Here is a 16,265-nt window from a genome sequence, read left to right as displayed (position 1 = left end):
CAACTGTCTGTCACTCATTGTGTCAAAAGATTAGGAGGAATCCTTTATACTTATTTTACTGCAATTGGTAATTCAGTATCTGAAAAAGCAGAGTTGGTACTAGAAAAGATGATAACACTGTAACCCACAACAGTTAAGAGATAATGCCAATAAGGACATTTTGTACAAACTCACTCCCATTATAACCAACACAAAATATTCAGCTTTCATGGCCCTATGGCTTCTGAAAATATGTTCCTTAAACTTACCGATTTAAATCTGGTTTGTTTTACAATCTCAACAGAACATACAATAAACAAACTTGTGACATAAATGATGGGATGAAAATGAATGCCAAGTTTCAGGTGCAGCACCTTCAAATAGATGGTGACAGAAAATGACAGACAACAACTACTGAGAAGCCGTCATGAAAAATGCTCCCCTTGCACAATAATTACCTGTACAATGAATGACCTGTGTGTGAAGTAATCAAGTTCTACTCCCTTCACTCTACCTGTACAATGAATGACCTATACAATGAATGACCTGTGTGTGAAGTAATCAAGTTCAACTCCCTTCACTCTACCTGTACAATGAATGACCTGTACTATGAACGACCTGTGTGTGAAGTAATCAAGTTCTACTCCATTCACTCTACCTGTACAATGAATGACCTGTGTGTGAAGTAATCAAGCTCTACTCCCTTCACTCTACCTGTACAATGAATGACCTGTACAATGAATGACCTTTACAATGAACGACCTGTACTATGAACGACCTGTACAATTAATGACCTGTACAATGAAGAGAATATGTGACTTACCTGAGGCTGGATGTTGGAGATTTTACTCCAGGCAAATTCAAACTCATGAAGTGGAATTTTGGCCTGCTTCAGATATCGAAGGAAGCCCAACTCTTCAGGGCGAAGAATGAGCAGTGCATGTCCACAGCCGCCATCCCCACGAGCAGTTCGGCCAACTCTGTGAATGTATTCCTGCAATATTCCTTGCCATATTAATATAATAGGAACAATTCAAAGTAATATCCTGTAAGAGACATATTAGCACAAATCCTGAATATTGGTTTCACAAACCACACATGGCATCTGAATCATGGAAGGCTAATTCATCATGTTCAATTCAATGCAATGTATTTGAGGTTTACACTGCTCTGAGACTCAACCCAGTCTTGTGCCATGCTCCAAAGCACCATAGCTGATCTAAATGTCAACAAGGACAACAAAAAAGAACAAAATTTGCTGTCAGCACAGATATTCAGAAAAATTCTGTTAATCATGTTAATATTGAGAATGTAAGTAAAGGGGAATTCATAAAAATTCTTTTGATAAATTCAGCAAAATTCTGCCATATCTGAAACAATTCTAGACGGAAAATGTTACTCAATATGCAGATGTGGGACCAGTCTAATCATTGCCTATCTTTTCAAATAGGAAGTTATCCTATTCCAGTACAAAATCATACCAAGTTTAGTGATAACATAAATAATGTAAGAGAAAATACAACCAAATAGTGTGAAGTTATTATCTAGGGACCTTTCTCTTGGTTATATGCTTTCTGAAAGGAAGTTCAGTCAAATGTAACAGTCAGTTCCATGAAAGCAGCAAGACAGGAGAGTGTGGGTCAAATGTAACAGTCAGTCCTTAGAAAGCAGCAAGACAGGAGAGTGTGGGTCAAATGTAAGTCAGTCCTTAGAAAGCAGCAAGACAGGAGAGTGTGGGTCAAATGTAACAGTCAGTCCTAAGAAAGCAGCAAGACAGGAGAGTGTGGGTCAAATGTAAGTCAGTCCTTAGAAAGCAGCAAGACAGGAGAGTGTGGGTCAAATGTAAGTCAGTCCTTAGAAAGCAGCAAGACAGGAGAGTGTGGGTCAAATGTAACAGTCAGTCCTTAGAAAGCAGCAAGACAGGAGAGTGTGGGTCAAATGTAAGTCAGTCCTTAGAAAGCAGCAAGACAGGAGAGTGTGGGTCAAATGTTACAGTCAGTCCTTAGAAAGCAGCAAGACAGGAGAGTGTGGGTCAAATGTAACAGTCAGTCCTTAGAAAGCAGCAAGACAGGAGAGTGTGGGTCAAATGTTACAGTCAGTCCTTAGAAAGCAGCAAGACAGGAGAGTGTGGGTCAAATGTAAGTCAATCCTTAGAAAGCAGCAAGACAGGAGAGTGTGGGTCAAATGTTACAGTCAGTCCTTAGAAAGCAGCAAGACAGGAGAGTGTGGGTCAAATGTAACAGTCAGTCCTTAGAAAGCAGCAAGACAGGAGAGTGTGGGTCAAATGTTACAGTCAGTCCTTAGAAAGCAGCAAGACAGGAGAGTGTGGGTCAAATGTTACAGTCAGTCCTTAGAAAGCAGCAAGGCAGGAGAGTGTGGGTCAAATGTTACAGTCAGTCCTTAAATGCAGCAAGACAGGAGTTTGTGGGTCAAATGTTACAGTCAGTCCTTAGAAAGCAGCAAGACAGGAGAGTGTGGGTCAAATGTTACAGTCAGTCCTTAGAAAGCAGTAAGACAGGAGAGTGTGCGTCAAATGTAACAGTCAGTCCTTAGAAAGCAGCAAGACAGGAGAGTGTGGGTCAAATGTAACAGTCAGATCTTAGAAAGCAGCAAGACAGGAGAGTGTGGGTCAAATGTAACAGTCAGTCCTTAGAAAGCAGCAAGACAGGAGAGTGTGGGTCAAATGTAACAGTCTGTCCTTAAATGCAGCAAGACAGGAGAGTGTGCGTCAAATGTAACAGTCAGTCCTTAGAAAGCAGCAAGACAGGAGAGTGTGGGTCAAATGTAAGAGTCAGTCCTTAGAAAGCAGCAGGACAGGAGAGTGTGGGTCAAATGTTACAGTCAGTCCTTAGAAAGCAGCAAGACAGGAGAGTGTGGGTCAAATGTAACAGTCAGTCCTTAGAAAGCAGCAAGACAGGAGAGTGTGGGTCAAATGTAACAGTCAGTCCTTAGAAAGCAGCAAGACAGGAGAGTGTGGGTCAAATGTAACAGTCAGTCCTTAGAACGCAGCAAGACAGGAGAGTGTGGGTCAAATGTAACAGTCTGTCCTTAAATGCAGCAAGACAGGAGAGTGTGCGTCAAATGTAACAGTCAGTCCTTAGAAAGCAGCAAGACAGGAGAGTGTGGGTCAAATGTAACAGTCAGTCCTTAGAAAGCAGCAAGACAGGAGAGTGTGGGTCAAATGTAACAGTCAGTCCTTAGAAAACAGCAAGACAGGAGAGTGTGGGTCAAATGTAACAGTCTGTCCTTAAATGCAGCAAGACAGGAGAGTGTGGGTCAAATGTAACAGTCAGTCCTTAGAAAGCAGCAAGACAGGAGAGTGTGGGTCAAATGTTACAGTCAGTCCTTAGAAAGCAGCAAGACAGGAGAGTGTGGGTCAAATTTAACAGTCAGTCCTTAGAAAGCAGCAAGACAGGAGAGTGTGGGTCAAATGTAAGTCAGTCCTTAGAAAGCAGCAAGACAGGAGAGTGTGGGTCAAATGTTACAGTCAGTCCTTAGAAAGCAGCAAGGCAGGAGAGTGTGGGTCAAATGTTACAGTCAGTCCTTAGAAAGCAGCAAGGCAGGAGAGTGTAGGTCAAATGTTACAGTCAGTCCTTAAATGCAGCAAGACAGGAGTTTGTGGGTCAAATGTTACAGTCTGTCCTTAGAAAGCAGCAAGACAGGAGAGTGTGGATCAAATGTAAGTCAGTCCTTAGAAAGCAGCAAGACAGGAGAGTGTGGGTCAAATGTAACACTCAGTCCTTAGAAAGCAGCAAGACAGGAGAGTGTGGGTCAAATGTTACAGTCAGTCCTTAGAAAGCAGCAAGACAGGAGAGTGTGGGTCAAATGTAACAGTCAGTCCTTAGAAAGCAGCAAGACAGGAGAGTGTGGGCCAAATGTAAGTCAGTCCTTAGAAAGCAGCAAGACATGAGAGTGTGGGTCAAACGTAACAGTCAGTCCTTAGAAAGCAGCAAGACAGGAGAGTGTGGGTCAAATGTTACAGTCAGTCCTTAGAAAGCAGCAAGACAGGAGAGTGTGGGTCAAATGTTACAGTCAGTCCTTAGAAAGCAGCAAGACAGGAGAATGTGGGTCAAATGTTACAGTCAGTCCTTAAATGCAGCAAGACAGGAGAGTGTGGGTCAAATGTAACAGTCAGTCCTTAGAAAGCAGCAAGACAGGAGAGTGTGGGTCAAATGTTACAGTCAGTCCTTAGAAAGCAGCAAGACAGGAGAGTGTGGGTCAAATGTAAGTCAGTCCTTAGAAAGCAGCAAGACAGGCGAGTGTGGGTCAAATGTTTCAGTCAGTCCTTAGAAAGCAGCAAGACAGGAGAGTGTGGGTCGAATGTTACAGTCAGTCCTTAGAAAGCAGCAAGACAGGAGAGTGTGGGTCAAATATTACAGTCAGTCCTTAAATGCAGCAAGACAGGAGAGTGTGGGTCAAATGTTACAGTCAGTCCTTAAATGCAGCAAGACAGGAGAGTGTGGGTCAAATATTACAGTCAGTCCTTAGAAAGCAGCAAGACAGGAGAGTGTGGGTCAAATTTAACAGTCAGTCCTTAGAAAGCAGCAAGACAGGAGAGTGTGGGTCAAATGTTACAGTCAGTCCTTAGAAAGCAGCAAGACAGGAGAGTGTGGGTCAAATGTAAGTCAGTCCTTAGAAAGCAGCAAGGCAGGAGAGTGTGGGTCAAATGTTACAGTCAGTCCTTAGAAAGCAGCAAGGCAGGAGAGTGTAGGTCAAATGTTACAGTCAGTCCTTAAATGCAGCAAGACAGGAGTTTGTGGGTCAAATGTTACAGTCTGTCCTTAGAAAGCAGCAAGACAGGAGAGTGTGGATCAAATGTAAGTCAGTCCTTAGAAAGCAGCAAGACAGGAGAGTGTGGGTCAAATGTAACACTCAGTCCTTAGAAAGCAGCAAGACAGGAGAGTGTGGGTCAAATGTTACAGTCAGTCCTTAGAAAGCAGCAAGACAGGAGAGTGTGGGTCAAATGTAAGTCAGTCCTTAGAAAGCAGCAAGACAGGAGAGTGTGGGTCAAATGTTACAGTCAGTCCTTAGAAAGCAGCAAGACAGGAGAGTGTGGGTCGAATGTTACAGTCAGTCCTTAGAAAGCAGCAAGACAGGAGAGTGTGGGTCAAATATTACAGTCAGTCCTTAAATGCAGCAAGACAGGAGAGTGTGGGTCAAATGTTACAGTCAGTCCTTAAATGCAGCAAGACAGGAGAGTGTGGGTCAAATATTACAGTCAGTCCTTAGAAAGCAGCAAGACAGGAGAGTGTGGGTCAAATGTAACAGTCAGTCCTTAGAAAGCAGCAAGACAGGAGAGTGTGCGTCAAATGTAACAGTCAGTCCTTAGAAAGCAGCAAGACAGGAGAGTGTGGGTCAAATGTAAGTCAGTCCTTAGAGTGAGTGAGTGAGTTGGGTTTAACGCCGCTTTTAACATTATTCCAGTTATATCACGGCGTGTCAGCTTAATGTTGGAGGAAAGCCCGAAGTGATGCAGGTCTCAGACGTTTACCACTTCGGTGAAACCCACGAGCACGGGTATGGTGCTGACAAACCTAGAAACATAATTGGGGCGAACCGGGATTCGAACCCACAATCATAGGTTCCTGGCTTGCCCAAGGGACGCAACTCTGCACAGCAATCAGCGATCAGTCCTTAGAAAGCAGCAAGACAGGAGAGTGTGGGTCAAATGTTACAGTCAGTCCTTAGAAAGCAGCAAGACAGGAGAGTGTGGGTCAAATGTAAGTCAGTCCTTAGAAAGCAGCAAGACAGGAGAGTGTGGGTCAAATGTAACATTGAAAATTTTTTTTGAACCTCTTGGACAGGCAAGCAGGCACTGACAAATGGGCACTTTGACAGGTGCACTAAACCAAAAAGTTAAAACAGCAGCCATGGTATGGGTGAGGCAGCTATGTTCTTAAAGAGCTATCTCACCTTTGGGTCATCAGGTGGGTCGTATTGTATGATCCAATCAACCAGTGGGATATCAAGCCCACGAGCAGCAACATCAGTACACAATAATATGGCTTCTTTGGAATTGCAAAACTGGAAAAACGTCTGTGTTCGTTTACTTTGCTTTTGTTTACCCTGAAATAATAAAGTATGGCTTCTAAAGTAAGTGCTACATACATGATGGCAACAAAACACTATGAGGAGCAAGTTTATGCTGTTATCTTCCATGTCTACAGGCAGGGATCATTTCCACAGACATTACACAAAATTATCACAGTAAATCTTCTAAATATGACATTATCCTAATGTTGACCTAACTAATATTATTATATAACTGTTAGATTTGCCAGTTGTCAAACCCTAGCACAGTCAAGTCCCATTAATCCGACATGGTTGGTTGCACATTCTTATGTCGGATAAACGAGTAGGTTGTGTCATGTACGTATTAGGAGTGTGCACGCCAAACACAACAGAACATGGAAGGAAGCCATCATAGTTTACTCAGACATCGCATCCATACATGACGTCATCATATGACGTAACGAGATCATGTGTACTTGGATATTTCGGGAAACTGTATCACACAAGATGTAAACAACTATAATAGGAGAATACACTACAGGTTGGATAAACGAAATTAAGCTTAACACAACCATGGTTATGGGCTGTGTGACTGATTCAAAATACTGTAAAAAGCATAGTCTGGAATGAAAGACGCCAGTTTGCTGCAAAGCTCAAGAAAGCTGCTTTCTGATTGGCTAATGTCGACTTCCTGTTAGTCATTGGTCGGTCAAAGTTTGCGAAAGGTCATTCTGACATGACCTGTAATGGGATATCTTGTGAGATCTTGTATCTGATTTTAATGAGATTGAGGTAATCTAAGCATGTGATTTATATTGTTTTGTTTATTAAAAGCTAAATTGTTTATTGTTAAGCAAGTTTATCTCTACAGCCGTTGTAATAAGCAGCTACCAGCCAGCTCGACTCGCATCAAAACATGGGGCTGGGAACTCTTGCAGGCAGATGACCACGGAGTACGCTGATCACCGTGTCGGATTAACTAGACTGATTAATGAGTGATTTCAGTAAACCGTTGCAAATTAGGTGTGTCCAAGTCTGAGTGCAAGACTGTCAGATTAATGGGTCGAAATAGCACTGATTTAATTGGTTCCCATAATTAGTGTCGGATAAATCCGATTGTCGGATTAACGAGAGTCAGATTAATGAGACTTGACTGTATGTGTTTACAAAGGACCTGTCTTCAGGTTGATTTTGATTTGAAAGCAACAGCAATAACTGAGCAAGCTTAGCCACTCAAAACATCTTCACTCATGGTTTTCAAAACAAAATACAGTGACAAACTTAATACGAGACTATAATAAAATAAGTTTCCCTGCTGTGACTGAGTCTCTGATGTGGGAGTATGTACATACATGGATACACATGACTGGCAGGTCAATGTAGTTCAGAAGCTCGCTGTGGAACTTCACAGCCATACACGAACTGAAGAAAACCATTATCTTCTTTTTGCGATTCTTCTTCAGGAAAGTGAACAAGAGAAGAAATCGTCTGTCTGATGGGGATACAACATAGCCCTGAAACATACAAAATGGCATTGAAACATACATCTTAGCCCTGAAACATACAACTTAGCCCTGACACGTACACCTTAGCCCTGAAACGTACAACATAGCCCTGACACAACACCTTATTCTGGATATATACATACAACTTTGCCCTGAAACATACAACTTAGCCCTGAAACAAACATGCAAATATGGCTTGAAACATACAACCTAGCCCTGAAACATACACCTTAGCCCTGAAACATACATCTTACCCCGGAAACAAACATGCAAATATGCCTTGAAACATACAGCTTAGCCCTGAAACATACAGCTTAGCCCTGAAACATACAACTTAGCCCTGAAACATACAACTTAGCCCTGCAACAAACATGCAAAATATGCCTTGAAACATACAGCTTAGCCCTGAAACATACACCTTAGCCCTGAAACATACAGCTTAGCCCTGAAACATACAGCTTAGCCCTGAAACATACACCTTAGCCCTGAAACATACAACTTAGCCCTGAAACATACAACTAAGCCCTGCAACAAACATGCAAAATATGCCTTGAAACATACAGCTGAACCCTGCAACAAACATGCAAATATGCCTTCAAACATACAGGTTAGCCCTGAAACATACATGTTAGCCCTGATACAAACATGCAAATATGCCTTCAAACATACAACTTAGCCCTGCAACAAACATGCAAATATGCCTTGAAACATACAGTTTAGCCCTGCAACAAACATGCAAATATGCCTTGAAACATACACCTCAGCCCTGAAACATACAACTTTGCCCTGAAACATACAACATAGCCCTGACACATACATCTTAGCCCTGAAACATACAACTTAGCCCTGCAACAAACATGCAAATATGCCTTGAAACATACAGCTTAGCCCTGACACGTACACCTTAGCCCTGAAACATACAACTTAGCCCTGACACATACATCTTAGCCCTGAAACATACAACTTAGCCCTGCAACAAACATGCAAATATGCCTTGAAACATACACCTCAGCCCTGAAACATACAACTTTGCCCTGAAACATACAACATAGCCCTGACACATACATCTTAGCCCTGAAACATACAACTTAGCCCTGCAACAAACATGCAAATATGCCTTGAAACATACAGCTTAGCCCTGACACGTACACCTCAGCCCTGAAACATACAACTTAGCCTGAATCATACATACAACTTAGCTTGAATCATACATGCAACTTAGCCTGAATCATACATACAACTTAGTCTGAAACATACATACAACTTAGCCCTGAATCATACATACAACTTAGTCAGAATCATACATACAACTTAATCTGAATCATACATGCAACTTAGCCTGAATCATACATGCAACTTAGTCAGAATCATACATACAACTTAGCCCTGAATCATACATACAACTTACCCTGAATCATACATGCAACTTAGCCTGAATCATACATGCAACTTAGTCTGAATCATACATACAACTTAGCCTGAATCATACATACAACTTAGCTTGAATCATACATACAACTTAGCCCTGAATCATACATACAACTTAGCCCTGAATCATACATACAACTTAGTCTGAATCATACATACAACTTAGCCTGAATCATACATACAACTTAGCCCTGAATCATACATACAACTTAGTCTGAATCATACATACAACTTAGCCTGAATCATACATACAACTTAGTCTGAATCATACTTTTTGTTAGTGATTTCATTGGCCAGTCAAAGTTCGCAAAAGGTCCTTCTGACGAGACCTGTGATGGGATGTCCTTGGATCTTTGTAAGAACAAAGGTCTGATCTTAATGAGATTGCACACGACATAGCTTTAAATCATACATCCTAACTTTGTATCATACATCCTAACTTTGTCTCATACATCCTAACTTTGTCTCATACATCCTAACTTTGTCTCATACATCCTAACTTTGTCTCATACATCCTAACTTTGTATCATACATCCTAATTTTGTATCATACATCCTAACTTTGTATCATACATCCTAACTTTGTCTCATACATCCTAACTTTGTATCATACATCCTAACTTTGTCTCATACATCCTAACTTTGTATCATACATCCTAACTTTGTATCATACATCCTAACTTTGTCTCATACATCCTAATTTTGTATCATACATCCTAACTTTGTCTCATACATCCTAACTTTGTATCATACATCCTAACTTTGTATCATACATCCTAACTTTGTATCATACATCCTAACTTTGTATCATACATCCTAACTTTGTCTCATACATCCTAATTTTGTATCATACATCCTAACTTTGTCTCATACATCCTAACTTTGTATCATACATCCTAACTTTGTATCATACATCCTCACTTTGTCTCAAACATCCTCACTTTGTATCATACATCCTCACTTTGTATCATACATCCTAACTTTGTTATCATACATCCTAACTTTGTATCATACATCCTAACTTTGTATCATACATCCTAACTTTGTATCATACATCCTAACTTTGTCTCATACATCCTAACTTTGTATCATACATCCTAACTTTGTCTCATACATACTAACTTTGTCTCATACATCCTAACTTTGTATCATACATCCTAACTTTGTATCATACATCATACAACAATTGCAATGTATTGTGTGTCACACCCAGCAGCTCTGTTTGACCAGGCTACTTCACATGAACCATCATCCAGCTCATCTCACCTGCTCCAGGCCTTCGACTGTGGCAGCATCCTTCCGGTCATCAACACCCACGTACAATGGTTCTTTCTTCAAGGATACTCGAGCCAAATCTTCCGTTTTTCTGGTGGGTGTTGCTGAGAAAAGCATGGTCTGCCGCCTCTCTGACAAAGAATATTAGTAATTTTGTAACAAAATCCAGACGACGCAATGTTACAGATGTACTGATGTATTGATATCACAACATCCTGTAGAGATTTCGGTGTGGGTTTGGGTGTAGTCGGAGATGGCTGAAATATTTTTCATTACTTTTCAGATTTTAGGAGCCATTGCTAATTCTGATCCTATTGTGTTTCTACACATTTCACCAAGTTTCAGCTTCCTGGGCCTTGTTGTTAACATTTAAAGAAAACCCATCCTATATATGCCACTAGACCATGAAATACTACTCAGTGTTCAAGTTCATCCCTCCATCAATGTGAGGAAGGCTTGTGTGGACATTTGGTCCATGTTGGCTAAAACAATCAAAACAAGACAAAAAGTGATCAGGGCTTATACCACCAATCTCGACTCAAACATCAGCCGAAGAACAATTTTGATATTGGAGAAATATTGATGCCAAAACGTTTGAACCTGTTTCACTTAAAAAGCTATCATACAGGAAGTTCACATGGACAGGGTTTGGGTTTTTGCGATGTTCTCAGGGTGAAGATTTTTATGGCTACAGACATTTCAACAGAACAGTCCCAGTTCATTGTCTTCAGGGATCACATTCAGATACAAGAAGTAATCTGAACATGGCTGCAGAACCATGGGGTCTGGTTATGAGCCTCTCGAAACCAGACCTACCTTTGAAAAATAATATTGATTCATGGCACAGTATTCGCCCACCTAAATATACTCTTTAAAAAAAGGAAACGCAATACAGATATTTTTGGCCAGAAAAGCAAGATAAGCAGACCAAAAGCTGCAAAATGAAGAGGTTTAATGTGTTATAGTGTTGGTGACAAATTTCCCGGATCAAAATGATCACAACAAGGACATGCAAACAATTAGTCGGGAAACATGAACGATTCGGAAAAACTCACCCAGTGCATTAACAAAAGGGTCATGGAGCTGCACGCACTGCACGTGCAGCAGCACTATGAACGGTATAAAAGTGCAGGTTTTTTTATTGCCTGGCATCTGCAGCAATCAAACAGTGACAGTTCAACAACATGCCAAGATTTACCGAAGGGCAAAGAAACGTCATAGGCGCTTGCAGGCAGGGGAATGCGCGATCAGCTGTATCCAGGGTTTTCAATGTAGCGCCCAGCACCATCACAAGGCTATGGGATCTTTTTCAACAGCATGGGTCAACACTTGATCGGCCAAGGCCAGGATGATCAAAAGTAACCACCCCTGACCAAGATCGCTACATCCGACTGCGCCACCTACGTGAAAGGACAACCTGTCAACTCAACTGCATCCCAAATACCCGGACTGTGCAGAATCTCCGAGCAGACCGTAAGAAACCGTTCAAGAGCAGCAGGTCTACGAGCAAGACGTCCTGCGTGATGCGTCACATTACTTCGACAACATCGTCAACAACGCCTGCATTGGTGTCGTTAACACAGGGTATGGCCTCAACTGCGATGGAGGGATGTCTGGTTCAGAACGCTACGCTGGAAATTGCATACAGGAAGTGGACTGGTTTGGTGGTTGTAGCGTTATGATGTGGGAGGCTATTTCTCATCATGGCAGGACAGGTTTGGTCCATATCCAGGGCAATCTTACTGCTCAACAATACATCAGTGAAATTCTACCACACATCCTCCCAATTGCAGTCAACAGCAACGGTGTATTCCAGCAGGACAACGTTCGACCGCATACAGCACGAATCACAAGAGCCTGTCTACGCATCAACAACGTTGATGTTTTCCCCTGGCCCTCCAGATCCCCGGATTTTAAACCGATAGAGCACCTGTGGGATGAATTTGATAGACGGCTACACCGACGTCAACCACAACCCCATACGTTGCAGAAGTTGGCTTTTGCAATGCAGACCGAGTGGGCTGCCATTCCCCAGGATGTAGTTCACATACTCTTCTCTTCCATGGGGAGGAGATGGCAGGCAGCTATCGATTCCAACGGGGGACATATGCGTTATTGATGGTAGCTGACCTTCACCTTGGACTTTTCCTTTGTACCGATAGCTCAGATGACTACAATCCCCAAGTGTTCTCTCCACAACATTTTGGCATTTTGTACAGTTCCTCGTATAAAAGTATTTTCCTACCTCACACAAATCTGGCTTTGCGTTTCTTTTTCTTGAAGAGTATATATACCACCCTCAATACATGAAGGTGTAGAATTTTACACAATAACCGACCCCATTTCGCCATTTACCCTTTTCTGAAACGGATTTGTGCCTTATTAAATCAGAAATGTAGGAATTAGTTCATGAGGTGTTCTCAGGAAGCGAACTAACCTAGATGATGCCCCAGGTTTAGTCTCGGCTATTGGAGGAGTCCCTAAGGAGAATAAGAAACTTAGGACTCATCGAAAACCTGCACAAACTTAATGCATATTGCAACATTATGCCATTTCTATATGAGGCCAAAAGCACTGATTTAGGTCTTGTGACATGTGATTATGTGGTTACCTTGGATATCAACAACGGATCACCAGCGACATTCGGGCATATAATTTTAAGGAATTGTTTACGTATGGAGAGTGACACTTTTTGTTTGAGCTCAAGACCCTACTATTTCCCATGAAAGAAGTTCCATAACAGGAACCCTGCAAGTCCACCTAGTTCAGGGAACCAGAGTGATCTTGGCCAGTAAGGCCCAATGCCACTAGGGATTGTCCATGGTGACCAGGGGAGGTAACTCTGATCCGTGACCTGGTGGAGAGCACTGGCCCCCCACATGGCCTTCCACACTATGGATTCTGTGTTTTTTCGTAGAAGTGAAGAATGAAATAACACTATGTTTTATCAGCATATGTAATACCTTAAATTTCCAAAACTTACTTGGCAACAGTTTGATAATCTGTCGCATTTCTTCTTCAAATCCCAAATCCAGTATTCGATCAGCTTCATCAATGATGAGGCACTGGAGGTTCTTGAACATGAAGTCTGGCGTGTTCTGAAGCATAATTATAACTTAGGAATGTCACTTCAAATGTTATAGCCAACAATTCCATGGGACCCAACTGAAGCTAGCTCCTGCCAAGAAAAGTGCCTGATGTCTACGCCAGAAGATGTTAAAAATTACAAAAGATTATGACAAATTACAGACATGGTGATAAACAAACAAGAACAGAAGGTCAACACCACATCTACATTTCTTTCCTAAAACAAGTAAAGGTCAACTATTAAATTTCATCCAGGTTTTTCCCCATAAAATGCTGTACAAACTTATAATTGTTGAGAAGCAAAATAGATCACTTTGTTTCATTAGAACCATGGATGTTGACACAACAGCCCTTATTTGCTCCAGCTGTGTTGGACATGAACATCCCAGAATGGAAATACCCCCAACTTCCCCCCTCATGGCCGCTGTGTACCCACCTGCAGATGGTCCAGAAGGCGGCCTGGCGTAGCCACCAGTATATTGATTCCCTTGGCCAGCTTCTTGGCCTCTTGTTTCCGATCCGTGCCCCCCATGACGAGTCCATAGGTGTGGCAGTGGTACTTGAGCAGCTCCTTCAGCACCCCGAATGTCTGCATGGACAGCTCCCGAGTGGGCGAAATAATGATGCAGCCAGTTCCATTGCGAGGCATGAACTTCAGTTTGTACATCAAGTCAACAGCAGGAATAAGGAATGCCAGCGTTTTGCCGCTTCCAGTCTTTGCAGCTCCCATGAGATCCCTGGCAAGTGAAACAATTCATCATTGTATCAACTGGTGATACTCAAGAAATATACAGCCACATCCCTTGTCTCCAACTTGTGGGTTCAACATGTTCAACATAGCTAATTGGATTTTATTACTGTCCAACCAAGGTATTCATAAAACATACCACATCGTGATGTTTGGTATAGACAATTTATATAATAAGAAATAAAAACAGAACCATCTGTAATATCCACATTACTGCCTACATATGTATTTTATTCATAATATCGAGACATCACATGACTGATGATGTAATTATATGACTTATTTTTTACTATGAACTGAGTTTGTGACGACCAGGAGTTTGACCCATCCAGGTTAAAATAGTGATAAATATAGTAAGACTTTCCTAGGACTGAGTTCGACACCTCCATTGTTTTGACACATTTGTGTTGTGAGACAATGGGATTGGAATGTATTGGAAGTTTGTTAAAACAAATAACATATAAGCAAACAGATTAGGGCGTCATTGGAGGAGAGTTATGACCACGATACATGGGGTTCATTCTCCACTAAGTGTGCATATTACAAAGTTGAAACATGAAAACTAAACTTCTTCCTGACTGGTTGATTGACGGTGAATACGTATGAAGTGCCTGCATGGTACAGATGTCAATCATAAAAATACTTTATGATGAATGATTATCTGTTGTTCTGTTATAACAGTTACATCCACATGAAAAAGACATTGTTTCATTGTTTGAAACCTGTATGGTTTGTTTTTTAGCTATCACTATCCCCTGCCATGGGGCACATTAGAATTTTGTTTGTTCACATAGTATTGAATATAAACTATACAAAAGAGACGGATGAACGTCGATCCCATATACCCCGCCCCACTTCATGGCGTGTGATAAAAGTACAGTACATGTACCTCATTTGACAAGTTTTAGTTTCACATATCATAGGTCATTTGATGAATGACAAAACAAAATGCATCCATGCCAGAGAGGTCAAAATCTGAAGTAGACCCAAACGTTCTTAATGAGAACTTATTAAAATAAGAATCAGTCCATTTGGACTCTGCTCATTTTACTAGGATTTTTGTATTTTGGCCCTAGTACTCACCATTGCTTCCTTGATCTAAGTAAAATAATAATAAATTGAATAAATACGCATGTGTAAATATTTCAAAATAGTAACCATCGAACAGAATACGAACATATGTATGTATATGTATGCGGTAGATGCTGAATGCGTCTAACGCCCAAGCCTGCGGATCCAAAATCATGTTGCACCAGTTGAAATGCCTCTGGGTGGAGTTTCCACTCCATGGGAACCACCCTCTCTGGCCTGGAAAATGCATCTGCTAGAATGTCCCGATATCTGGGGATGTGCTGAACTAGGAATTGTAGAACCAGATGATGCATCAGATGAAAGAACCAAAACATCTGTTGAAGCAGGGAGTGAGTGTGCGTTTCCTCTTGGTTGCACATGCACCAAACCACCATGCTGTTGTCGATGGAGATGGCGAGTTGAGTGTTCCGGAGACGTTCCTACCAAGGTGAAATTGCCAGAATGAGCACCATAAAATCAAGATTGTTGATGTGCCATGTGTGCTGTGCGCTAGACCACAGCCCTGAAACTGCTGAAACTTAGCTCTGTTAAGGAGATGCCTCCTAAGATGTTCAACTCTATTATCCACCAACTGAGATGTGTCCTGAGGTGAGACAGAAGAGTGATGGCTACGTGCAGGTCCTGACATCTGATGTAAGGCGGCAGGAATTATTGTATTGGGCATAGGTTCAGACAACCTCTGCTTGTCAAATCCTGGGCTGATGTGAGCAATCCCAGCAACACTTGCCACTGACAATGTGTATGTGGCTGTTAAAGAGAGGGCAGAAGATATAGAATAGGCTGTAAAGTTAAAACATCAACAACAGTAGGGCTTCTGATTGTGTCGTGCCTTGATGAGACGTGGGAAATTGTGTTGGCAAGTGAACCAAATCCAGATGCCAAGTAGACTAAATGAAAGCGCTCCCCAAGCAAAGGTTTTCATTTCCATCCCGTGGGCGTCATATCAGCATTCTTATATCGAGGTGATGACGAATGCATGTGCTTCGTTATTCCACATGTTGTCATCACTGGCTGACATAGGTCGTGGGAAGAATTATAAAGTCAGCGCTGTATCTAGTAGCTGAAGCAGTAAGTCAATATATCTAATGTGTTTACATTATAGCATGTTCCACCAGAGTGCTATGTACACAGTTATTATAG

General features: G+C 41.7%; 1 protein-coding gene across 1 annotated transcript in view; it reads right to left on the bottom strand.

The window, feature by feature from the left end:
• Nucleotides 1–16,265, bottom strand: part of LOC124116885 (ATP-dependent RNA helicase HAS1-like) — a 56,724-nt gene that overhangs the window by 5,973 nt on the left and 34,486 nt on the right. Inside the window, exons 6-11 of the mRNA XM_048383656.1 lie at nt 13,722–14,022; nt 13,182–13,296; nt 10,190–10,329; nt 7,344–7,505; nt 5,893–6,045; nt 803–973 (exon numbers count right to left, since the gene is read on the bottom strand). Coding sequence (XP_048239613.1) covers nt 803–973; nt 5,893–6,045; nt 7,344–7,505; nt 10,190–10,329; nt 13,182–13,296; nt 13,722–14,022 — 1,042 coding nt within the window. The remainder of the gene's footprint in view (nt 1–802; nt 974–5,892; nt 6,046–7,343; nt 7,506–10,189; nt 10,330–13,181; nt 13,297–13,721; nt 14,023–16,265) is intronic.

Source organism: Haliotis rufescens, unplaced genomic scaffold, assembly GCF_023055435.1.
Source record: "Haliotis rufescens isolate VD_foot unplaced genomic scaffold, xgHalRufe1.0.p SCAF_5, whole genome shotgun sequence".
Classification (NCBI taxonomy): Eukaryota; Metazoa; Mollusca; class Gastropoda; order Lepetellida; family Haliotidae; genus Haliotis; species Haliotis rufescens.
Note: the sequence above shows the minus strand (reverse complement) of the source record. Positions and strands in the feature narration are given on the sequence as shown.